The sequence below is a fragment of the Pelmatolapia mariae genome, linkage group LG17 (genome assembly GCF_036321145.2).
Source record: "Pelmatolapia mariae isolate MD_Pm_ZW linkage group LG17, Pm_UMD_F_2, whole genome shotgun sequence".
Lineage (NCBI taxonomy): Eukaryota > Metazoa > Chordata > Actinopteri > Cichliformes > Cichlidae > Pelmatolapia > Pelmatolapia mariae.
This window is the reverse complement of record NC_086242.1, coordinates 39,574,086-39,600,253: the sequence shown is the minus strand read 5'-3', so window position 1 is coordinate 39,600,253 and position 26,168 is coordinate 39,574,086. Positions and strand designations below refer to the sequence as shown.

At 43.3% G+C, this 26,168-nt stretch overlaps 2 protein-coding genes across 4 annotated transcripts; one reads left to right on the top strand and one right to left on the bottom strand.

The window, feature by feature from the left end:
* Positions 1–300: 300 nt before the first annotated feature.
* cbll1 (Cbl proto-oncogene-like 1, E3 ubiquitin protein ligase) lies at positions 301–7,635 on the bottom strand. The gene is made up of 7 exons (XM_063460178.1): positions 7,566–7,635; positions 5,913–6,077; positions 4,379–4,411; positions 4,046–4,152; positions 3,791–3,874; positions 3,638–3,711; positions 301–1,746 (listed from the first exon to the last, which is right to left on the bottom strand). Exons 1-7 carry the CDS (start codon positions 7,576–7,578, stop codon positions 738–740), a joined length of 1,485 nt encoding a protein of 494 aa, XP_063316248.1. The 5' UTR covers positions 7,579–7,635; the 3' UTR covers positions 301–737.
* A 2,909-nt stretch (positions 7,636–10,544) lies between these two features.
* Positions 10,545–25,575, top strand: ppp6r2a (protein phosphatase 6, regulatory subunit 2a). Of its 3 annotated transcripts, none has more exons than XM_063500749.1 (24): positions 10,545–10,960; positions 14,323–14,492; positions 15,050–15,304; positions 15,879–16,065; positions 16,384–16,521; positions 16,609–16,674; positions 16,782–16,894; positions 17,323–17,436; positions 17,604–17,730; positions 18,203–18,355; positions 18,651–18,875; positions 18,969–19,033; positions 19,128–19,243; positions 19,323–19,408; positions 20,246–20,326; positions 20,432–20,529; positions 20,843–20,900; positions 21,124–21,251; positions 21,352–21,476; positions 21,557–21,701; positions 21,820–21,908; positions 22,035–22,206; positions 22,827–22,934; positions 24,169–25,575. In XM_063500749.1, exons 3-24 carry the CDS (start codon positions 15,078–15,080, stop codon positions 24,215–24,217), a joined length of 2,670 nt encoding a protein of 889 aa, XP_063356819.1. In that variant the 5' UTR covers positions 10,545–10,960; positions 14,323–14,492; positions 15,050–15,077; the 3' UTR covers positions 24,218–25,575. The 3 variants fall into 3 exon arrangements, with proteins under 3 accessions (XP_063356819.1, XP_063356817.1, XP_063356818.1); XM_063500747.1 differs by having other exon boundaries at positions 22,032–22,206; XM_063500748.1 differs by having other exon boundaries at positions 10,611–10,631; positions 22,032–22,206.
* Positions 25,576–26,168: the final 593 nt, after the last annotated feature.

Here is a 26,168-nt window from a genome sequence, read left to right as displayed (position 1 = left end):
TATTGTTGTATTGACAATAAAGTTCTTCAATCTGAAAAACTGCAATAAATCACAATGACCTCAAAAAGAGACAATTCTTCACCTTCTCCAGCATGAATGGAAATAGATTTATAGAACCTCCGACTAAAAGTGCAACTCCTGCTTTTAAGCACACAGCCTTCAGGGGAAATGATAGCTCTTTGCTTACAGTAGCTTGCTGTATGGTCTTTTCATGACATGACACTGCGAGTACATCGTTTTTCCTAAATGGGGGCCAAACCCAAACAGATCACCAGACAAAGCATAGCTTTATTTTTCCACAATATATTTTTAATGAGAAATACTGAAGACCTCGTCAGTCAGACATAGTGATAAATGTAGTTTTCAGTAACTTCTGTTAAAGAAACCAGCTGACACTTTACTACATCATGTCATGTCAAACAAAAGGATAGAAATGTGCTGTTAAAAATTTATTGACTCAACATCTTTAAATGTACATGTGTGTCATCAGCTAACATATATACAGACATATTTACCATGTGTTGTTTCAAAAGGAGGACACTCCTGCTCTCTTCCAAGTCAAAAGTATGTTCAGTGGAAGGTTTAGCACAGTTAACTTGAGTGTGCACCACATACACATTTGCTTTGGGCAGTTTTATGGAAATCAATGTCTACAACCTGGAACCCTGAGGTTTACTATCACATTACTCAGACAAGCAGTATGGAACAGAATGACACAGACTCTTTTCGGTGGTAGTTTACTGATAATAGGGCCGATACCGGCCCTGATCCGGATGGTGTGGACCAGGCATTTGGCCCTGGGGAGGGGGTCCCTGCATTCGTGGAGGTGGGGGTCCTCTTGGGGCGGGCCACATCCCAGGACTGAGCCCTCCTGGCTGGGTGAAGGGGGGACTGAGGGTACCCTGGTCTTCAGGGAACTGCTGCATGGAGTTCGGGTTATAATGATGAGGTGGTGGGGCATTAACAGGAGGGCCGCTATGCTGTGGTGGAGGTCCTGGGGGTGGGTGATTCATGTAAGGGGGTATCATGTGCGTTGGTGGAGGAGTAATAGGTGGGGGTGCTGTGGACATTGGGGGAGGAGGGGCCTGGTTGTACACCATGTGTGGTGTCCCAGATGCCTGGGGAGGATGCTGCATTGGGTGGGTAATGGGAGGCGGCGGGGGAGGCGGGGGACCAAAATGCTGTTGAGGTGGTGCCATCATATGGTGAGAGTGCGACACTACGGGAGGCTGGCCAGGATAGTCCCCGGGGTGGTGGTGGGGTGGCTGGCCAGGGCCTGGCCCAGCAGAGAGGGGCTCGCGAGAGGAAGAGGAGTCATCTTGAATGGGCACAGTGATGAGATTACTGTGTTTACGAGTTGTTACCGTGGCAATGCGGAATGTCTCAGGACCCAGAGAGGGGGTGGGGGGCGGGCCTTCGTGAGCGGAGGGAGGTGGCGGCTGACTGTAAGGATCGTGGCTCCCGTGCTGGAGCGGGTTGGTGAGATGGACATGGTTCTTGGGTAAGTGAGGTGGAGGCAGGCGGAAACGCTCAGATACATCAGAAGCAGGGGGCAGGTGCACGGGCTCCTGGCGGCCTGCAGAAGACTTGGCAGCCCTCATGTGGCGGTGGTTGACGTGGGCCTGGAGGTCACGCTGAGACAGGTAGGTGCGCTTGCATCCTGGTACAATGCTGCACATGTAGAGGGAACCACGTTGGCACTGTTCAATGCGCTGAACCGGGTCTGTGCAGTTATAGAGGGTCAGGCTGAAGAAACAGACAAAGTCAAACAGCTCAGTTATTTAGTTTGACAAGATAATTTTTGATCTAATCAACCTATTTTTGGACTGGGGGAATTCACAGTACCCACAGAGAATATGCAAACTCCACACAGCCTGTTCATGGCTTAAACCGTAGGACCTTTTTTCATGAGGCCACAGCTCCAACCACCATACCGCCCCAACTGGTCAATGTGGCCCTTTCCACTGGTACCTACTCGGCTCGACTCGGTTTTCAGGGTTTTCCATTAGGTGGTTGTACCAGGTGCTTTTTCAGGCCCTGCTCAGCCGGGGTTGAAGTGAGCGGAGTCAATGCAAAAACCTCTGTGACCTCAACAGATTGCATGCCACCGATTGTCCAGTCTACGGCGTCACTCGCTGAGTTATAGGAGCAACTCCATCAGAAAAATCAAAACTGCCATTTTTGAAACCTGGCAACATTGTGAAGGCTGCGTGAAAACCGACTTATCGGTCCTTAAGCCTGACAAGAAGCCACAGGCTGAGCAGCAGGTATACCATTGCAATTGTTGAGTTGTATTTGTGTCTCATACAAACAATGTCACAGAGTTTCGGACACATTGCTACAACAACCCTATGTACACTGAGGTGCTACTCGGTTGTAATAGAAAAAGACCAAAACACAGTAGAGTTGAGTGAAGCTGAGTAGATACCATCTCTATTAGCTCTGTCCAGGATGTACTCTGTTCAGCCTATCACAGCCTCCCTACAATCCTGAAGTGGATGCTGTAAGTGGTGCCTCTAGTTTTCCTTGCTATCAGTTTTCCCAGGATTAAAAAAAAAGAATGCTCAGGAGGCAGCATTTCTACGAGCTCAGCAAGTAAAATATTGGCCTAACACAAAGAACCGTCTTCAATCTGGTTGAGGAGGTAGGTGGAAATACTTTAACTGTCAGAGAGAATGATTCAGAGTGCTTCGTGCACCTGGCAGTGTGGGTGTCAAACTACACGACTGCAGGTTTTAACATATTATTCCGGTTCCCGTTTCACTTTTACAAGACAAAAGACTTCAGATGTTGGCTTCAGATTTTCTTGAAGTCCCATTCCTCATGTCACTAAGGCTACGTCCACACTAGCCTGGATAGATTTGAAAACGCTCCGCGTCCATACTAGCGTTTTCAGTCGTTTTAACAGAGTTGTGCGTCCACATTGAAACGGCTGAAAACGCTTACGTTCCAGTCCTGCGCATGTGTGAAACGCAAGAAGATTCAACCTGCCTCATTTCTGTCTGCCGCTTATTTACTTTCCGGCTCTTTGAAACGTCGCGGCAAAATGTCGAGGAAAAGCACTGAGTTTTTTAAATGGACTAACAATGAGGTGGAGTTGTTGCTGTAAGTAACACAAAAGTACAAAGTTGCAAAAGCGAGTGAGAATTAAAGAATTTGAAGAAAAGCTCTCTGGAGCATGTACAGACTGATATTAATCTTTAATAGGGCTGTCAAACAAAACAACCGCTGTATAATGCCCTCTGCTATCTTTGTTTAATTGGTCACATGACTGCATCACATGACTAAAATGTGTCATCGTTTTCGAAAGTCTGCGTTTTCGCTGTCCACACTGCGACGTGAAAGCAATGTCTTCAAATGTATGTGTTTTCGAGAGCGTTTTGAACACGCTGCGTTTTCCTTGAGCAAAAACGCCGTCTCAGTGTGGACGGGAGGCCAAAACGGGGAGAAGACGATGCATTTTCAAAAAATAACGCATTAGTGTGGACGTAGCCTAAATCAGGGACATCTTAGTGGATTTTTACTGTAGTGATTTTATGCCCCTGCTGGTCAAAGTACTTGCAGGAGTCGACTTTTCTGGCATCCAGCCATCCTTATTTTACCCTCATTGCCATGTACCAAAGTTAAATGGTCTCACCCTGGGCACATCTTCTCTCCTTTCTTCTCATGAAGTAGAGCACAGTCATAACAGAAAACATGTTTGCAGGGAATCTGAGGAGTCAAATGGCAAGAGTTAGACAGTAACATGACTCTGAGATGTTGTGCAGAGAAACAGCAGTAAGACATGTACCATCCGTCCATACAGCTGAATAGGGAGACCGCATTTGTCACAGAAGTGAATCGGAACATCATCCTTTTCTCCAATCAAATTTAACTGTTGAAATAAGAGGACACAAAAATATGACACGCATGTAATGACCACTAAAACCAGATAATTGTACACTTTTTCTTCAATTCCAATACTACGCGTCTTACTGGCGTGCCAGATGCTGGTAATGATGCTACTTAATCATTAATATTGTTTCCCCTCACACAGCAGACGTACCTTATAGTCCCAGAACAACTGTTGTGGAAATCTCCTCTGACTTGCAAACACATCGCCAGCTTTGGTTCCACAGTCAAACCTGTCCTCTTGCTTAAAGCCAAAGTTATCTGTAGTAGAAAGAAAAAACAAGAGTAGCATTAATAAAACAGTATTTAAAAAAAAAAAAACCTGACACAAACACTACACTTCAGCTTTTCCCAAAGAGGAGGGCAAGAATATAGCATAGTTATAGTGTCACTATCCAAAGTAGCTTAAAATATTCTGTGTGTATAAAACAATTACATGTACATGGAAACTAAAATGAAAGGTACAAATAAAATCTAAAAAGCTTACTTGATGCTGTCCTCATCATCGATTTCATGATTACTTTGTTAAAAAAAAAAGAAAAAAAAGAATCAGCATCGGTATGGCAACAACATAAACTTCACATTGGCACATATTGGCTACATTTTATAACATCTAAACTGAACTTAAGAGGAAAATAATAAAAAGGACATCCATCTTCTTTACTGTGTGCAAGTGCCGCAATTAATCCTTAAACAGCATGACGACATATGGCAGTAGGCTGTGTGCCAACGTTATGATATCCAGACTGGATGACTGTAAAAGCATCAATAATACAAAGTGTTACACTTTCTGTTAAACTGATACTGTTATGATGTATCGTAATTGATACACCACGACAGGTCAGGCCAAGAATAAATGACGGTTGTGAGCGACAGAGACAGCTTTACAAAATACAACAACATACAAAAATGCTTGAGATCCTTTTTTTGAGTATTTTGTATCAAATCCAAATAACAAAGATGAGCCAGCAAATATGGATAAACCTGTGAGCTCTATCTGCCCAAAGAAAAGTTCAAATCCAACTACCACTGCAAGTGTCACTGCACAACAACTGTTAAAGAAAGATGCCCACATGTCAAACTGTAAGTCTGTTGCTACCACTGGCACATCATCTCTGCTCAGCCCACGAGTACGTCACTGATACCTGTGTAACACATGTCATCAAGTCTACAATGACTCCTACCACCAGAAGAAAAAAAGAACGTTTCTTTTCTCCCTCCACATAGATACTTAATATACTGTATGGTGGCTCCGTTGTGTAATTTTTTATACATTTGCTTAACTTGTGAAATATTCCTGGTTCAGGGCCAGGAGGAGAGACAAAGCACACTGGGGGCGGCCAAATCAAGTGTGCAGCCCAACCCACTGGGGTGAAGATGAAAGAAACGTTCTACTCCATATGCTGTACATATATCCCAGTGAAATATGATGATGATATGAAAAAGGAATACATCTCAAAACTTATATTGCAGAAATGGAACTCCATTATTTTGCAAAGAGGAAAGGTTGACCAGCTGAAAGACACCAACAACAACACATTAGCTACTTTAAAAACTAACCAACAAAGAGTTGAATATCATTAAGCATGCTATGTTTATATACTTTACAGGCAAAAGTACTAGGCTACCTACATATTATAGCTGCTCAGCCACAAAACCCACAGTGCAGAGTTTGTGCTGGTGTTAATGGAACTCTGCATTTATTTAATTAGAGCAGCATTAGCATTTTTTACAAACCATGCACCTTGGCACTGCTTTGTAGCTTTATGTGGGCTGCAAATGTGAGAAACATTTCATGAATTGACTTATTTCAACTGCCACAATATTTTTACAGCTCCACTCTTGAATTCAGTGAATGACCCATGTTTGTAAAGGCACCTAGCTATTCAAATTTATATACAGTGGCAACAGGATTGAAAAAGTTTTGATCAAGAGGTGTGGCCCAATACTTTTGCCTATACAGTGTGACATCATAAAAACATTAGTGCTAATGGGCATTTTGTACCACATAGTGTGCCTACCATCTTCTCCAGGCTCACTTTTACAAGTTCTGCTGACAGGTCTCTGGGGGCGCTGCTGAGGTTTGCTCCTTATTGGCTGCTTGGACAGAAGTTTGATGGGGATTCGTCTGCGAACATCCGGGCCTCCCAAACTCCCAGAGCCATCGCTTCCTTGAAGATCATTGTCTGTTGAAAAAAAAAAAAAAAAAAAAGAGTATATCAACTGAAACAGACTGCTATATGTTGTGCACTGTACATTGGACAGTTACACAGTGGGATACCTCATGTGGTGGACTCAAGAGCCACATTTAACAGTTACACATATCCATCTACAAAGGGTTGTTTTTAAAGCCTTTAGGATGTCACTGGATTGTGACAGTGCTTGTAACAGAGTCCCTTGCCTGTTCACATTGGTTACATCAAGGTTACAAATAATTTTATTCTGGAATTAGACTTTATGGTGAAACTCAGTGGCTCAAAGGTTAAACAGGATGCTTCTTTTTGGGTTGCCACAGTAGATCATCTGCCTCCGTCTCATCCAATCCCGATCTTCTTCTATCACACCAACCTCTTCCTGGCAACTCCATCTTCTGTCCCAGCCTTGCCTTTGTCTCCAAACTGCTCAATATGAGACATCTAATGCTGTAAGTGTTGGTCACTCCCAATGAAAATGTTAACATCTTTAGTGGACTACCATCTTGTAACTCTTCCTTTCACTCGCGCCACTATTATTCAGTAACAAATCATCTTTGACACTCATCTCTATCCTGCATGAACTCTCTTTGCCATTCTTGTGTATTGCCCGTTGCTTTGGAGGGTTGACCCCAAATATACAACTCATCCACCTTCATTACGTATACTCACTGCATCTTCACCTTTCCACACGCTTCATTCTCATTCACACACAACTACTCTGTCTTGATTCTACAGACTGTCATTCCTCTTCTGTCCAGCGATTACCTCCACCTTTCCAGGCTTGCTACCTTCCACCTGCTCCCACTCTCACAATGTCGCCTACGACACAGAAACTCCTACCTGTCCCTCGGAACAGCCGCAACAAGCGAGGAGCTCAGAGCCTCAGATATTTAGAGTTGGCAATGGTTTATAACTTTAGTAAAACTGCAGAGTACTATAAACAATTGGAAATTAGATTAACAACGTTAGCGTTTCGCCTTTAATACTATCAGCAAAAAAAGCAAAAAAGGACTCGTGTATGTGGGTTAACAGTAAAGAGACTCGTTATAAGATATACAATTTCTTTATACAGCTAAGTGGTTAGCATATGCTAACAATCAAGCCGCATTCGCGCCCCAACTAAATCGCAGCTAGCCGTAAACCCACTAACATGTGAGAATATATCGTTTGCAGTTGGGTTTAATAATTGCATAAACTCTGGTGGAACATTTCGTGTAACCCTCCAGACCAACTTAGGACGTAACGTTAACTTTTGGCGAGAAGTACTCAAGCGTTGCCTTTTTTGGCTAGCCCGCACCATTCAAGCTTTAACGTTACCCTGGGAGATTACGGGTTAGCTTAGCAAAACCACTTTCCACGAGGGGGCTTTGTAGTCACGTTAGCTCTTAGAGTTGATATGAAAACGGCTACGCAGGTAAAAAATATAGCATGAATAACAAGTTTTGCTAACGTCTCGGCCCTACTTTGCATTTTGCTTACCGCTTTGGTCCATGATCCAACGAGTGATCGCAATGCATTGTGGGATACGAGAAACTGACGAGGAGAGGAGGTGAAGTGAAAGGGAAGGAATGAGGATAGGAAAGAAGGAAGCGAAAGAAGGACGACGCAAACAGGGTTAAAACATTAAGAGCTAAAAATAAACTGTAGTTAGTTCACGTTAAAACCAACAAAGAAAAACAACCGCGCGTTTATTATGTTCTTGGACAGTTGGCCTAAATGGCTGGGTAACAACACTGAAAGTAAAGACAGGACGTCGTTGTGATATTTAATCAGACAGAAAAGTATTGTCTATTTGTTTTCTGTATCGACGCAGTTCCTCCTTTATGTTTTACGCTACTACCTGCCACAGGTCACATCCTGTCAGTCATGAGAGTGACTGGAAAATCTGAACGCTTGGACTTTCTATCATATTTCATAAACATGTTGCTCGTAAAGTTCAGGTTATTATTTATCCACAGTTAATTTTATTATTTTAAAAAAGTTAATTTTATCCTTAATAAAAAAATATCTGCTGCCATAGTTTAAACACTTGTTAGATCATCCAACATGTGCTATCCATGCATATTTACTTATAATTAAGCTTGTTTCACAGCTGAACTAATTCACATTGTTTTACAGAGTTTCTAATACATACTTTGAGGAGAATATTTGTCTAAAATGAATGTCATCAAACACAGAAAGAAGGTTGCATTTTGACTTTCAATGTAAACTGCTGCACACTCAGGCATCAGTCATGAGTCTGCCCATGTGGGTAAGTAAAATTTTATTTATATAGCACCTTTCAAGATAAAATCACAAAGTGCTTCACAGAAGCTAGAACATAAAACAACATCAACCAAAGGCAAGTTTAAAAAGATGGGTTTTAACTGTTTTTTAAAAGAACTGACAGAGTCTACAGATCTGAGTGTAAGAGAGTTCCAGAGTCTGGGAGCCACAGAAACAAAACCTTTTGTTTTTAATCTAGTGTGCTGGACAACCAGCAAGCCCTGGTCACAAGACCTCAGGGACCTGCTGGGAATATCAGGATGAGGAAGATCACTGATGTAAATTGGAGCCAGTCCGTGCAGTCCTGAAGGTCAGAATTATAATCTTAAAATGGATCCTGAATTTAATGGGGGAGAACCTGGAAGCCTTGGTCAACAGCCTTGCAGCAGCATTTTGAACACCCTGCACACGTGCCAAGGAGGCATGAATCTGCTTAACATGAATATCCAAGGACAGAGCTGAGTCAAATGTAACACCAAGATTCCTAATAGAAGATTTAACAAAAGAAGCGAGGGGGCCTAAATGTTTTAATACCAAAGGTACAAATTTATCAGGAGCAAAGACAAGGACTTCAGTTTTCTCAGCATTAAGTTGAAGATAATCATCAGCATTCCAACCTGTAATAGAATCTAAGCGTCTCTGCGAGATTAGAAGTTTAGAAACATCATGTGGCTTAAAGGAGATATATAGCTGAATATCATATGCATAGCAATGATACGAAATGTCCTTAAAAGTGCTGAGAAGTTCCTGAAGAGGGAGTAAATATAACAAAAACAGTACAGGTCCCAGGACAGAACCTTGTGGCACACCATAGGCAAGAGAAGTGAGAGAGGACCTGAGCTTGGAGGTAGTCACAGAGAAGGATCACATAGATTTAAACCACTCCAAGGCAGTTCTGATATACCCACCCAGTGTTTTAGTCTATCTAACAGAATATGATGGTCGACAGTATCAAAGGCAGAGGTCAGGTCCAAAAACAGTAGAGCAGTGCACTCGCCAGCATCATAATTCATCACTATATCACTGGACACTCTAAGAAGTGCAGTTTCAGTGGCATGAGCTCTACGAAAACCAGGTTGGAAATGATCAAGAATGTTGTGTTCATCAAGAACCGCTATGAGTTGCTTGGCCACAACCTTCTCTAAAATCTTGGCGATAAATGGTAATGTTGAGATAGGTCTATAGTTGATAAGCAGAGAAGCATCAAGTTCGGGGGTTTTTAACAGCACTTTTACAAAAAACAGGGACCTGACCAGAAAGCAGAGAGGCATTGATGGTTGTAAGCACACTAGGACTAATGGACTGAAAGACCTTTCTAAACAAAGGTCCAGATAAAACATCAAGAGGGCAGGAGGACGAGTTCATTGAATCAACTAATTTGACCAGCTCAGGTAAGGACACTCAGAACTAATAAAGTCAATGGTTAAGCCTAAAGAAAAAACGAGGTCAAGTGTTTGTCCTTTGGCATGTGTGGGGCCAGACACATGCTGTGTAAAATGAAAGTAGTAGTAGAGAGTACAGATTGTACAATTCTGAAAACCTTGCAAGTCAGTATTAGGTATGAGCACCTTTATTCTTCAGCACAGACTGTTGCTCTTTTAAGCAGTTTTCTTGTCCAGGAAGATCATTGATCTTATTTTATTTCAGACATAATTAGTCCATATCATTAAAATAAAAGAAAAGCACTCTTCTTTGAATGTTGGCCACTTTTTGTTCCATTTTCTAACAAGATATTCTTAGGCTGCTTCGATAATGTTGATTTCTTGGGAGGTAAATCTAATAGTGCCACTGTGCATGTCTCTATTCAGGTGCACTGGAAGCAAAACGTAAATAAACGAAGTGAGACTCCGAACTGCAGCCATGATACACTACAAAGCAGAAAACCCGTAGTAGACTGGTGTCAAGTCTTTATTGTGCATTTTCCACCGATTGTTTTAATCTCTAAACAATAAATTACAGAATGATCTTGCCTGTAAATGTTTATTAGTTAAAATGCAATTAAATATAAATGGCACTCTTCAGACAGGTCCCTATAGCTGCAGGATTTGAAATAATATGTATCTCATGTGAAAACGAGGACAGTTTGATGTGTGGTAACAGTGTCGCATCACTCAGCGCTTTAAGATGTTTTGGAGAGCTCGGTGCACTGTCTCAAGTCGAGGCACGTCCCCGACGCGCGCGCCCGCAACCGTGTCGCCATTTTGATTCGAAAAATATGACTGAGTTTTTCCTGCTTTGCGTGCTAAACTTAGCCCCGCGTTTGAATTACTTTGTGTGCGAGTACGTATCATACACTCTGCATTTGAAATAACTCGGATTGTTATTAACACCACGTAGTCATTCACGCGGGGGAACAGTTTATTTTGTAGTCTTCTTAGCCACATTTGACTATCGTTAGCTAAGTTGAGCTAGCTAACGGCGGTCTGTGCTGTCGCAGACTGACCCCTTCTTCAAAACAAATCACTATTCGCTCACAGGCTAACGTATGTTAGCTCATACGGCTAGCTAACAGTAGCTGGACAGCTAGTGATTTAGTAGCTGGCTGCTTAACAAAAAACAGCAACAACTCGGATCACACGGAATTACTCGCAGCGGACATTCAACCAAAGGTACGTTTTAACCGGGAATTCTTATCGTGAGTTTGAGCGTAGAGCTAATCTTAACCCTGCTGCTGCAGCAGCGACAAAGTTAAACCCAAGTTAGAGAGCTATTTAAGTTGGCCGCTCAGTACACGTTAACCGTTGGTAGCTAATTAGCTTATGTGCTAATCAGAGAAAAGGAGGAACTAACCTTAGCTGAGTTGTTCCCCAACTTTAGAAGTTGGTGTCTAAATATCGTGAATTAACACTGATCGAGATACCAGTGCTGGTCTATCGGCTAACTTCGCACAAGGACTCAGTAATGGCTGTTGGATTACTTAATCGATGTTAATGTAACATAGTCGTTAAGTGTTAATGTTTAGTCCCGTCGACGTTAACATAACTCATTTTCTTACCGATTCGTCTCTTTAAATGCTGCATGTGTTTTTTATAGCTCGGTAACTAAAGAGCCAACGTTACTTTAGGGGTGTTCGGAGTCGGCTGAGGCCAGCAGCAACGCAGACTTACTGAGTTGGAAGTAACTACACACTCTGTAGGTGAAGTTGTAGTTTAATCTTTCATGTTGGAGTTACTGGTGACTTCAGCAGTGTATGTGCTGTAGCATCGATCCCATATTAGTCTGGTATCATTTGGGCATTTGTGCCCTCCTCTGGAGTTGAAGTAAACAGAAATCTGAGCCCCCACCGTCAGTCAGTTGATGTGCATTTCATGCCAGTGCTGTGGAAGCTCAGCTTACATGTCTTTAGTTACACACCAGTGTGTCTCTTATTGTCAGACAATCTTAAGAAATCACTTCAGTTACAACAGTTTATAAAATGTGGCGCGTTACCAAATCCCCATCATGTGATCAAAGTCTGAAGCCATGTCATGGTTGACGGCTGACAAAGGTACTCCATAATGTTAACTGTTAACTTAAAATATTTTGGGACCATCGCCTGTATTAGATATGTCTGGTCAACTTAAAACATTTTTTACAGCTTCAGTGCTTTAAAATGCAATTAAGCAGCAAACTGCAAAAACTGCAGCTTCTGTTTGCCCTCTGAAGTGTGCGGATTGGTTAATCATTTGGTAGCTCGTGTCACAAAGTTTCTAGTACAACCCAGTGAACACTGATTCGCTATCAGCTGGACTTTTATTTACATTCACAGTGAGTAAAATGAGAGTTCATGGCAACGGACAGGTGGGATTCCCTTTCGCTTGATTGTACAGCTTTTTAACTCGCCTAATTACAGGCTGTCGTTGGCTCACATTATCCACATGTGTGCCATTGTTCCTTTTTTTTCCATCATCTCTTACATGTGCCAGAAGACTGTTTTTGTTGAGGTTGCCTCTGGTTTGTTCTATTTTGGATGTAAAGTCAAGCATTTGCTTTCCTGCTCGGTGTCCACAGGGAGCATTCAGCGGGTTATTATTGCACTTGTGTACTCTGTAAATGCATGCCAGATGGACGCTGCTGCTGCATGTGCAAAGATCCTCCTCGGGAAAATGGGAAAAGAAAAAAGGGGAAGCACTTTGATTTCCTCCTGTAGTTTTACTTCCATGGTCAACAGTTAGATCTGTTGCACTGCCCGCTGAGACACTTTGGCTTTGACAAAGTCAGCAGATGTAGCTGTTTTGTGTCTCTGCTGGTGTGTTAGGTTGTCTAGATTAGCTACCACAGTAACTGCATGGGGGAAAAACAAAACAAACAGCCTGGTCACAAAAGCATTTTGTACTTTAATATTACTTTTCTCTTTTTTTAATGGATTCTAACAATATGTTACATTGAGCTGTTAAACCAGAGAAGAGGGGGAAGTTGACCTAAGCAGTCAATGTGTAGAGTAATGAGCATGCACATAGCATTTGTACAAGGTGTTACTCTGTCATATATAGAAAGTCAAAGTGGTGGATTGCCAGATAGCCATGGAGAGGTCTTCAAATAACGAGGTCAATTTTGGTACAAGTAGAGCTGGGCGACATGGAAAATAATCTTATAACAATATCTCACGCTGTTCCCTGTCAGTTGGTATTGATATAAATCACTATTTATGCTCAACTTAAAGCTTCTTTTTTACTCTTGGTGAAAATATAGGATTCATTTTAGTTTAAATATTAGTCATTTTCTCTCAGAAGTTGAATGTAATAACAACTTTATACAACAATATTTTAGCTAACATAAGTATCTAATAAACTTTATTGTAATTCTCACTGGTCAAAAGCAAAAGAGATAACTCACTTCTTCAGTTCAAATAAATAATGTCTCGTATTTATATTGAGAAACGTCTTTACTTGGAAAAAGTCAGTTTTGAGTGAAAAAACACTTTCAGGAAGCTCCAACGTGAAGAAAAGCTAACTTTGTAGCTGCTGCCAGACGCCACAATTTGTTTTACACAGAAAAACCTACAATAAAGTTGCCAAAGTCAAATAAAATATGCAGATGAACCGTTAAATTAGTCTGATATGATGTTTAATTCAGGCAGCTTGTTACCAACCGCCCTGCTTTATATGGCAGTGATACCTGTAACAAGGAGGAGTGAATATAAAGGGGGACAAGGGGTATACTAGACCATATTTATGTCAAGGCTTCAGTGAAACATATTGTATTACATATATAGATATATTTGTCTTTTTGTAAGACAGTAAAAGTACACATGGGTGACTGACTTGGGTCTTTTAGGCAGGACACTGAAGTATTAATATGTTCTATGATGTGTTAACATCAGTCATTAACATATTTACCGTTCAGTTCAGTTGAGTTGTATTTTATTTATATAGTGCCAACAGCAGTTGCTCAAGGTGCGAAAACGCCATCAGAATGTCTGTTTTTTTAGAGCAGGAAATGTTGCATCCAACGTCGGGTCAAACCTCAGAGAATGCTGATATGCTTGCTTTTCTTCATTGCATGTGTTTCTTTAAAGACTTTCACACATGCACACTTATTCACTAGCCCACTTACACAAAATGCCCTCCAAGAAGAGTAAAGGCAGTTTTACTTCGTGCCTTAGGTTTCAGTAGTATGTGTGACTTATTTACTGTACTTTTGATTATTTATTCTGAGACATTTTTCTTTAAAAAGAATAAGTTTTTTTATGGCAGGTGCGTGCAGTGCGAGCGCTTACCTGCCTGTTCAAACGTTGTGTGCAGTCAGAATATTAACAACTTTGGTTTCCATTATAAAAAACTGCAATGAAAGACCTGTGGGGTTTTTTGTCTTTTTGTCTTTTGAACACGATACATGATGTAAATTATTATTATGTATTATTTCTCATTAATAAGACAAAAGTATTTCTTATCCTGTTAATGGATGTAATAAGCAATAGGTTACCTGGTTACTAAAATAATTGACTCCTGGTACCTTTTGTCAGTTAATAATCAACCTTCATGTTGTGCAGGGTATGGTGAGCCTCTCAGCGTCCCGTCTCCTAAAGAGGCCCGTGTTTTAAAAGGAGACCCATGCTGATAAATGCCAGGCCTCGCCACACTCTCTGTCGTCTGCACAAACACAAATGCCTGCCTGCCCGTGGGGGAGGTCTGATTAAAGATATCCACATTTCATCCACTGGTATGTGTGAACACTTTACTGTCAGGCATTTGTGTCTCTTTCTAGTTACACTATGACTGTGTTTACTTGGACCAATGTGCGTTTAAATCATGACAACGTTTTCTGTCTTAACTGATATCGCCTCCATGTTACGTTAGAGCGTCAGTTACGGTCCAGTTTTGAACTTCTACAGCCATCGAAACTGCCTGATGTCTCACAGCTTAACACGAACACTGACAAGACCATATGTTTCTGTCTCATAAACCTATGAAAAATTCAGTGCAGGCTGTATGATGTGCTCTACATTAATGCAACATTGTGACTACAGTTGGCCAGATCTTACTTTGATCACCCGAGTCACATTAGGCCCGTGAGAGAATGCTGTTTACAGGACAGATTAAAGTTAATCCCAGAATATTACCGTTCCTGTGAACATTGTCTTTGGTATACAAAGGATAAAGGTACTAGTGCTGTACTAATCCTCTTGTTTGTTTACGTCAGCTTGGAGCCCCTGCTTCCTCATCCCAGCCTTTCACTCTTAACTTTCCTACTCCTCTCTCCTCGCTCTGTCGGCCCAGGGCTGTGTCCCCCCTCCCAGCGGCCACCATGTTTTGGAAGTTTGACCTGCACACCACCTCCCACATTGACCAGCTGCTGGACAGGGAGGACGTGACGCTGAGAGAGCTGATGGAGGAGGATGACGTCCTGCAGGAGTGCAAGGCCCAAAACCGTCGGCTGCTCCTCTTCCTTTCCCAGGACCACTGCATGCAGGAGCTGGTCAGCCTCATCACCACAGAGCCACCTGCTGATCTGGAGGAGCGAAGCCGCTTTAAGTGAGAGCCCACACTGACACTTAGAGACTGCTGGGAGAATGGAGACATTACTTAAGAGTTAGATTAGAAGACTGGGAGCAAGACGAACACGAAGTGGAACATGCACCTATTTCCAAAGACAGATGTTGAGCCTATGAGTTGGACAATTGATTTGCCTTGATTTCAATTAGATACAAGCACCACAGTTAACTCACTTGTTCAGTTAATAATTCAGCTCATGGGTCACATAATAAAGAAATCTAACTCTCGTCCACATACACAGGATTTATTTAGGATTTATGAACTTTATCAGGAAAATGCTGTTGTTGTTTGATATGCACGCGCTGGTATTTTTAGATTAAATGCTTAAGTTTATATGCACTGTTGTTTGAAAGGAACACAGCAAAAAGAAACTGTTCCAGCTTTTTGTGTATATCCACTTTTTGCTGCTGATTAAATCCTCACACACGTTGAAACTGTAACCCCATCACATTCATTTTTCCTTCACTCATACTTGCAGTGATACTTTGAAATCTTTAGTTTGACACAGAGATCTGATCTTAACATCAGTCTGTTGTGTTTTTCCCTCTGCAAGGTTTCCCAATGTTGCTTGTGAGCTTCTGACCTCAGATGTTTCCATTATAAACGATAAGCTGGGTGGAGATGAGTCTCTCCTCGAGATGCTCTACCACTTCCTGGAACAGGACCCACCTCTCAATCCTCTACTAGCCAGCTTCTTCAGCAAAACCATCGGCAATCTCATTGCCAGGAAAACCGAACAGGTAACTAGTAAAAAAGATATGAATTCCTCTCAGATTAAGTGAATCATTTAGGAACATTTCCACACACCACAGTTTCAGAGAGTAATAGCAACTGGAGCAGGGGCGTTTTGTGGGGTCTGCTGAGTTTCCTGGGACTCAATAGAAACGCTCATCCCCACTTTGGAAAGTCAGTCTGTTCCTCCAAAGGTTCCTAGTCCCGGAGGAAGATTCCAGTGAAAACATGCCTACAGAGCATAAAAACCCTCAAATGTGAAAATCAAAGATTGACATTAGCTGTCTGTTAAAATCCACAGTATTTCACATTGTGTCATTTTCCAGGTTATTACCTTTTTAAAGAAAAAAGAAGGCTTTATTGGTCTGGTGCTGAAACACATTGACGCCTCTGCCATGATGGACCTGCTGCTTCGCCTCATCAGTTGTGTGGAGCCTGCCCCTTTGAGACAGGATGTTCTGCATGTAAGCTACCGAAATGGCTTGTTTGTCCTCTGAGTAAGCTCGAACCTGTCGAATGCTTTTAAGTGATCTGTTTCTTTTGAATCCTAGTGGTTAAACGAGGAAAGGTTGGTTCAGAGACTCACAGAGCTCATCCATGCTGGCAAAGATGAGGAGGTGAGTGGGTGCAGAGCTTGCTGTGCTGGCCGAGTGTCGTCTCGATGGTGTCCTAATCATTTATATTGATGGGTTCCAATAATTTAATTGGATTATTTATTTTTCAGAGACAATCAAATGCGTCCCAAACGCTGTGTGACATCATCCGCCTTAGCCGAGATCAGGCCAGTCAGATGCAGGAGAACGTAGAAGCTGACCCACTATTGGCTGTGCTAGAATCGTAAGTCTGCGGAGCGCTTGTATGTTTGTAGTAACGTACAACTCTCTCTAGGAACTGTGGGGGGATAGCTTTCCCACATCACTCATGCCTGCTCTTCCTGCTCTGTCCACACCACACACGGAAACACACCAGCGTCACTGTTGACTGTTGTTTGCTTAGTTCTTGATCTGAAATGGAGAGGCATTAAAAAACCTCAGGTTGTAGCATGTGTACACACAGACTTGCTGGCAGAGCCTGTTTGACTACAGCTTTGATTTTGTGTGTGTGTGTGTGTGTGTGTGTGTGTGTGTGTGTGTGTGTGTGTGTGTGTGTGTGTGTGTGTGTGTGTGTGAGTTTGACTTTGTGCCTTTTGAAAATGCTTCCTTTTGCATCAGGAGCTAAAACATTGTTGCTAGCTGGCCTGTTAATGGTGCATAAATGTGTTCCAGGCAGGAGAGCGTGGCAGGGCTTCTCAAGAACATGTTTGAGGGGGAGAGGAGCGAGGCCTCCATCGTTAATGGAACTCAAGTGCTACTTACCTTACTGGAGACCAGGAGGTCTGGGTGAGTCCCTCCAGTTCTTAATCATTCAGGATGTAAATTGTGCTAATTTTGGTGTCTTCCTGACTTTAGTAAATTTGTGTTTTACTCGCCTCTCTGTCGAGACAGTAGAAAAAACCTGTCACAGTCACTGAGCTGATATGCTGATTGTCTCTGCTTGTGTCTGTCAGGTTGGAAGGGCTGATGGATCTGTATTCTCAGGGTTATGAAAGGTCTTACACTGTCAACAGCAGTATTTTAAATGCCATTGAGCCCCATTTAAAGGACTTCCAGCAGCTTCTTCAGGATCCCCCCAAGGTAAAGACTGCAGTGTAGTGCAGAGTGTAAGCATGAGCATGGTGCAGCCTGGCAGGTGGAGCCTTTGAACACTGTAGTCACTCAGCTGCATGTGTTGTAATGCTACTGCACTTTTCAGCGTTGGTCTCATTTTCCAGTATTGTACAACTGACGCTGCTGTTTTTTAAATTTCATGTTATAGTTTTGACTTGATTTGGGGCAGGGATAGCTCAGTGGGTAGAGTGGTTGCCCCATGATCGGAAGGTCGGGGGTTCGAATTTACCGAACGACCCTACCCTGAGCAAGGTACCGTCCCTACACACTGCTCCCCGGTGCGCCTGCTTAGTGGCTGCCCACTGCTTCACTGAGTGAATGGGTCAAATGTAATCTCCCCACGGGGATCAATAAAGTATACATCATTATTATTATTATTATTACATTATTATTATTATTAAAAAACAATGTCCATATGCTACTTTCACTCTTTCCTCAGAAAAGTGCAATATTGACGACCTTTGGCCTTCTAGATCAGCCACTGGGGAACGCTCGCCTTCATGTGGCCCGGCTGGTGGCTGCCCTGCTCCAGACCAATGCACCCAATATCTGCCAGGAGCTCTGTAACCTGGCCACCATGGACCTGCTACTGGTAAGGCAAACTTTTCTAGAAGATGCTGTTTGTATATTGTACACTGTTTTGGGAAATTGCATGGGATTTGTACGACGTTAGTCAAAAGGTTGGGAAGCACTCTTTACCCATCTGTGAAAGCAGGTTCAAATAACCCTGCCCTGCTGTACTGGTTCATGGTCACTGGTAAGGCTCCAATATTACCAGCACGTGTTAAAGGGGCACAGAATCAGTTGTTCATGTTTTTTCTCAGTAACTTGCTAAAATGTTTAAAATGAAATGTACATACTGGAAATCCTGTGTCTTCTTCCTGTAGGATCTGTTCTTCAAATACTCCTGGAATAACTTTTTGCACTTCCAAGTGGAGCTGTGTGTTGCCTCTATCCTGAACCATCCTTCCTCAGAGGAGCGGCCAGGCCTAGGCCTGCAGAACCACGAAGAGAGCGCTACAGCATCCAGCCCTCAGGCGCAAGAGGAGGACGCGACAACAGACGGGACGAGCGACCCACAGACCTCCATCCACGGTGCGCTCGTGGCACATGTAAGTGGTTACGCACGTCCTGCCCTCATCACACGACACTGAAACATTTCCACAAAATCACAGCGCTCACATGTTGCTGTTTTAAACTCTTAGCTCTTCCAGAAGTGTCGACTGCTGCAAAGGATCCTTGATGCCTGGGAGGAGAACGATAGAATACAGTAAGAGTCTTCCTTCTGTAGGTTCCTGTGTTTTTTTTTGTTTCTTAAAATCAGTGCTTTGAGTTGAAGGTAATAAGGGTGTCGTGAATGTCAGGGCTGATGGTGGTACCAGGAGAGGCAACATGGGTCACCTGACTAGAATAGCCAACATGGTAGTCCAGAACCTGGAGAAAGGACCAGTACAGACCCAGATCTCTGACCTCATCAGAGGTATTTATACAATTGTCCAGTGTGACTATTAAATCTTCCATTTTAACTGAAAATCATTGACCAGTGTTTGTTTTTGCAGAGCTGCCAGAGGACTGCAGAGGACGCTGGGAGAGCTTCGTGGACGAGACCCTGAGAGAGACTAACAGGAGGAATACAGTAGAACTGGTGAGTCGCTCCCACCAAAATACCTGGCAGGTACAGCACTGTGCAGAAGTCTGAGGCAGGTGAGAAAATGCTGTAAACAAAGGATGCTTTCAAAACTGGGAGTGTTAATCATTTATTCTCATCATTCAACAAAATGCAGTGAATGAACAAAAGAGAAATCTAAATCACATCAACGTTTGGTGTGAGCACCCTTTGCCTTCTGCTACGTACACGTGCACACAGTTTCTGAAGGAACTCGGCTGGTAGCTCATTCCAAACATCTTGGAGAACTAAGCACAGATCTTCCTCACATCCTTCTGTCTCTTCATGTAGTCCCAGACACACTCGATGTTCAGATCAGGCCTCTGTGGGGGCCGGACCATCACTTCAGTAATTGTTGTTCTTCTTTATGTTGAGGATAGTTCTTCATGACTTTGGCTGTCTGGTCTGGTTGTCCTGCTGCAGAATAATTTAGGGGCCAATAAACAGTCATTTATATTTCTGAAACTTTCTTTGTTTGCAGCATTTTTTCACACCTGCCTAAAACTTTTGCACAGTGCTGGAAGTCTCATTTCCTCTTCTTCTTCTTCTTCCCCCACGTTAAGTCCAGCTCTGCGTCCTGCAGCAGCAGTTAATCAGGACAGGAGCACGCAGCCCACAGCAGAGCAGCCAACCTTTTCAGCAAATTTGGGCTTTGAGATGATTTATCGAATAAATAAAAAATATCAGCAGCAACAACTCCGAAGTGTCTTGACCTACATGACCTATGTACATTCCAATACGCTGACACACCTCATACTCTAACGCTGCGGTGACATATGCTGTTGCACTGAGCTTGTTCTGCACTCTGTCCTGCAGGTAAGCACTCACAATATGCACTCGTCCAGTGAGGACGATGACATGGAGAGCCCCTTCCCCAACGACCTGTCGCTCCAACAGGTATCACAACCTCGCTGAGAAGCAAATCTTAACACGCTGCCGCACCACTCACGATGAAACCAGGAACAAAAGTATGAGCTCACCAGTTGTGCTTGAACTTCACAGGCTTTCTCAGACTATCAGATCCAACAGATGACTGCCAGCTTTGTGGATCAGTTTGGCTTCAATGACGAGGAGTTTAGCGAACATGATGAAAACATCAAGTAAGTCTTCTAAGGAAAGGAGTTCAGAGAGTTTTCATCCCGATCTGTAGTTTCCAGGGATTCTTTTGGCATCATTTGAAACTTCACATTTGTATAATGCAACAGTGGCCAGCATGTTTCTGACTGCTGGCTTACAGCGACAGGATAACTTTGGTGTCTTTGTATAGTTCAGATAGTTTAGCCCTCCAGGTATCACAGCTGCTCGAGCTGTCGCAGAGTCTATCGAAATGTCCCAAACAAACACACAGAGTTGAGTTTCTAAGCTTTATGTAACGTGTGTGTTGTTGCTTCTGTGTGTGTTCTCCCTCCTCAGCGCTACGTTTGACAGAATCGCCGAAATAAACTTCAATCTAGACGCTGATGATAACAGTGTAAGTGTGTGTGATTCTTTTAAAACTCGTCCAATGATGGGAGTGAGCTGCGTGTTTCTGCTGCCTCCGTCACTGAGGAGTGACGGTGCAGCAGTGCAGTGAAAGGACCGGATCAATGCTAATTAGTCACAACATGCTCCTTCATAAATATGTGTCCATGATGTTACAATGTTTAACCCATGCAGCGCAGTCCCACTGAAAGCTCTCCTTTCATTGTTTACAGGCCAACGCAGCTGCATTTGAAGCCTGCTGCAAAGAGAGGATACGCCAGTTTGACGATGCTGAAGAGGAGGAGGATATCTGGGACGATAAGGAGATCAACTATGCAACACAAGCTAAATCCAGAACAAGGTCAAGCTGATGCCGTGTTTCATCCTCACTGCACTTTGTTGCATGCTGTGGATTTCTTTCATTAAGCCTTTAACTTAATGAGCTTTTCCCTTTGTTCCAGGTTCGGGGTCTCTCAAACCTCAGAGGGAAGCTCCAGGAGCAGCATGGAAAACGGAGGTCGGGAGCGGGACCGTGGATCTGAATCGGATGAGGACGAAGACTCTGAGCAGAACACGTCAGATTCGGGTAGATGGGAATGCAGCCAAATGTCACACTAACCTGTAAACAGCCTCTCGGGTCTTAAAAGTGTTTTGTGTCATCTCCAGGTCCTGGCTGGACAGCAAATTTCAGGGATTCTGGAGAGACCGCAGCATCCCAAACCTCCCCCGGGTGGGAGAGCTCAGCAGGGAGCGCAACCGAGACACAGGAGACTGGCTGGGCTAACTTCACTGAGTTCCAGCCTTTCTCTGGGTGAGCAGTCAGATTGCTTAGCACCATTTGCACAGACATGAGAGCTTCTTACAGACGGCGCTGGTGACGGTTTTCATAGGAACGCAATGCTCAGTGCTCTCTTCCTGGTTTCCCACAGTACAGAGACAGATCCCAGGTGCAGCTCTCCTGTGGAAACGGGCAGCAGTGATGTCGATAAACAAGCCAAACAAAACCACGAGAAGAGCGGTGAGTCTCACGTCACCGCTCCGGTCGGCAGATCCTCTCCTAAACTCATGTCCAACTCAGAAACACCGGTTCTTAAGTTGGCAATAACTGTAATAACAGTATTTTTCTGCATGTGTCTGTCAGCAGATGTTAGTACCTCCCCTGGTCCAGCAGGAGAAGGGAGAAAGGCTCCGCTCGTGGCCTCAGACAGCAGCTCCTCCGGAGGCTCTGACAGCGAGGAGGATGACAAAAATGCTGGTGCTCCTCCCACCTCAGAAACAGCCAGTGCCCCGGGCAACAAGACGGCTGACCTCAAAAGGTGTGCGTCGTCACGTCTTTCAGAATGTATCATATCAGTGAAAGCAGCTGGGCGTTTCAAGCTCAGTGAAACGTATACGGCGAGTAAAGCGTGAGCCCCGAGCGTCTAAAAACAAAGAAAACAAACGTCACTTTGGGATAAAGTCCTGAGACTGTCCACGCTGCACACACAAAACCTCTGTGTGTGTGCAAACATCTATATTTGAAACATAATTACCACATTGATGTAATTATAGACCGCGCTGGAATTTGAAATTGCTGCATGCATTCAGTTGAGCTTCGCCTTTCTAAGTAAAGTTCACCCTGGGAGCTAAAGTTTGTCATGTTAACACGGAGCCAGCTGAGCTCCACACAGATCATGAGCATTTCTGTTTGGTCCCTTTGTATGCCACTAGTGGATCTGACCACTCAGCCTTCATTTTCACATGCTCAAAACTAAATGGACAGCTGGCTGTCTTCACGTTAAAAAATGATGCATTCTGCACGAGTGTCCATGAGTGTAGCTGTTCTGAGTTTGTTTCCCTCTGCTGGTCTCCCAGGTTGGTTTTACAACTAAAAGCACTTTTCCTGTACTGCAACCATAATAAATTTTACATTTATATATGTGTGTGTGTTCTGCAGTGAGGAGTGTCCGGTGTCTCTGGAGAAGCTCTCCCTGTCAGATCCTCCTACAGCTTCAGAGCAGCAGGCTGCTGAGGATTCACCTGTAAACACGCAGACTGACAGGAAGTAAGTAGCCAGGAAGTAAAGCACCTCGAGGTGCTTTATATTGTAAGGTAGACCCTACAATAATACATACAGACAACAGTCATATGACCCCCTATGAGCAAGCACTTTGGTGACAGTGGGAAGGAAAAACTCCCTTTTAACAGGAAGAAACCTCCGAACCAGGCTCAGGGAGGGGCGGGGCCATCTGCTGTGATTGGTTGGGGTGAGAGAAGGAAGACAGGATAAAAACATGCTGTGGAAGAGAGACAGAGATTAATAAGCATGTCAGTGCGCGAGCTCAGCAGGGGAGACATGAGTATTTCTATCCTTCCTGCTGCCTCGAGCATCAGCCTCTCATCACACTTCCTTCTGCACAGTGTTAGCAGATGTAGTTTGATAGAAAGATGAAACGGCTCCTAGTGCATTTCTTTGCATGTAAAACTGCACAATAATCCTGCATTTGCAGTGCAATGCATCATGGGTTTGCTAAGAAAATGTGATGCTGCACAACAGTAGTCATGAAGTAAAGCAGGTCAGTAAATATGGTGCTATATGTAATAGTAAATAATGCTTTAGCACACAGCATGACTGTATATGTGAAAGTCAAGTCGCTCATACACGCTCACAGACGAGCTGACGCTGTTCAGCAGTGTGCTGCACATTTTGGATCTCATGTAGACTCCAGCAGGGGTGGAGAAGGAGTCTGCTGAGTGCCTGCAGATGCCACTGCTGGAGTACTTTTAACATGTTGTTGTGTAAAACAGACACATGGCCTTCATAGAATCATGAAATCAGTTAACTTGGATTACACTTCTGATTAAAAACACATCTTTGTTGTTACGTACGTTTAGTTGTTAAAGTATATTTGTATACCAGGAGTATATTTAGTTGCTGCATTCACACTAAATGTAAAGCAGCACCTTTGCACTGCATTCATGTTAGTGGAGGTGAATCTGCAAGTGTCAAAGTTTGTGCATTTGGGGAAATAATCGGAGACGCCACTCTCAATCAGAAGTAGAGCTCAGGGTTATCGGTGCTGGTTCAGCTTTCTGGTTGAAATGGGAAACAAAGGAAATGTTACTTACTCACACAATGAGGCAAAACTTTGTATTTGGAGCTTGACAGCAGCAGCCTCCATACGGAGGCAGCAAACCGCCACCGTAGCAGACAGACTGCAGTCTAACAGCATGTAGTGCTGGACGTGCATCGTGTGTCTCCTGCACGCAGCTGACTGTTTCCTTTGTCATCCCAACAGAGAGGAAACGCCACCGCCCCAGGAAGTGTCGGTCAACGGGCCCGTGTGAGCGCGAGTGGGTCAGAAGCCCCTGAGAGACGGAGCCGCAGACTGTTAGCCTCCTCCAGAGTGACTCCCCTAAATAACCTCACTGCAACTACGGTGTTTTTACTGAATCACTCTGCCATGTTATTGGACCTGGACACTGCCAATCGACACCAATAACGAGGCGGCAGAACATGTAAAAAAAACAACCCCCCCAAATAAAACAAAGAAAAAAGCGAGACGGAGCAGAGTCCAGAGGAATCTTCTTCAAAGCCTTTTCCTGATGTTGCACATGATCCCGTGCAGTTTTAATGTAGCAGCGATCTTTGAAACGACAGAGTCCGAGGGGTAACATCGTCACCGATATTTTTTTATGTCCTCAAACATTACTCTCCCGCTTCCCACCCTGTGGGATTTTACATGGGCACCCCGAATGGATAGCACAGGCCAACTTTAAATGATGCCTCAACAATAAATACGTTGTTTGTTTTTCCTTCAAGCTTAAGAAAAAGCACTTATGCAGCCATTTACTGTACATTATAGCACAATGATGTAAGTGTTGTACCTTCATCTCTGCTGGTTGTCTCCTCTGTCCTCACATCAAGGTTTTTATCCAGTGTTTGGGTTTTTTTCCTTTTGGTCGCTGTTGATGAAACATCCCTTACCATCGTACGTCACCAGGTTTCTGAATGTTTTGAAGTGCTTCAGGACGCTCTGTTGAAGAGGAGGAGAAGCGGGTCAATGAACAGAGCTCTAATAGTATTACTGTCTTTTGCTCATGTGCAATAATGTCAATTAGCCATTTTATTTAAAAAGAAAAAATCAATCTGGCATCAGAGACTCATTGGGTAGTTTCAGATTTGGATATGATCTCAATTTTCTCTTCTTTTACTTTAGTGCATGTATAACCGGTTCTCTGTTGACCTAGCTAGTGAGCTAAGACCTTCTGATTGTATTGACCTTTAAGTTCTTGCTATCCCCCTTAAATCAACCAAACTTTATCTACCTATATACAAATATTATCTACATTTATAAGTAATTTTACAAGCAATCTTGAGATTACTATTTTTGTCTGTTCCTTTTCTCTCTTTCCACCAAGCACTTACTCACAGGGGGAGAGTGACATTTGGTAAGAGTGACGCTGTATGCCCCCCCCCCCCTTTTATTATTATTATTATTATTTTTTTTTTTAAGGTTAATTTTATTTTGTTTCTGAGCAGCAGAATTGGAGGGAGTGCAGGTCTGAGTTCTGCAGAGCTACAGACCTCTTTGGTGTACTTAAATCATTTGACAGCGATCAGGTTCTATGATTATTGTTAAAAAATTCAAATTAAAAGTGTCTGGCTGACCACATTAATACCAAAGGCTCTGCTTTGCTGGTCTGGTGTCATCTTTGCACTGGTGCAGTATGTTTTGTGTTTTCAGAGACCTCGTCCGCACGCAGTTCCACACGACACCTCATGATGTTTTATAGTGCGGGGTAAAGACCCCACAAAAAGACCAACCTCTATCAGCAAGCACTTTGGTGACAGTGGGAAGGAAAAACTCTTCTAACAGGAAGTAACCTCCGGCAGAACCAGGCTCAGGGAGGGGCGGGGCCATCTGCTGCGACCGGTTGGGTTTGAAGGGAGGGACACGGGACAAAAGACATGCTGTGGGAGAGAGCCAGAGATTAATAATAACTAATGCAGAGTGGTGTAGAAACACCAGCGTGACTTTATGGGGGGGGGGGGGGGGGGGGGGGCACAAACTCCCTCCAATGAGGAGATCAAATCAAAATCAAAGTTTATTTATATAGCACATTTCAAAGACCGAAGTACACCAAAGTGCTTTCCATAAGATCACAGTACAAATAAAATCAATATAATAAAATTATAAATATGAAAATATAATAAAATGGTTACATAATCCAATGCAATCCGGATACTAATTGCCCTAATTGACCTTAAATACAATATCGAACATGTATGTTTTTA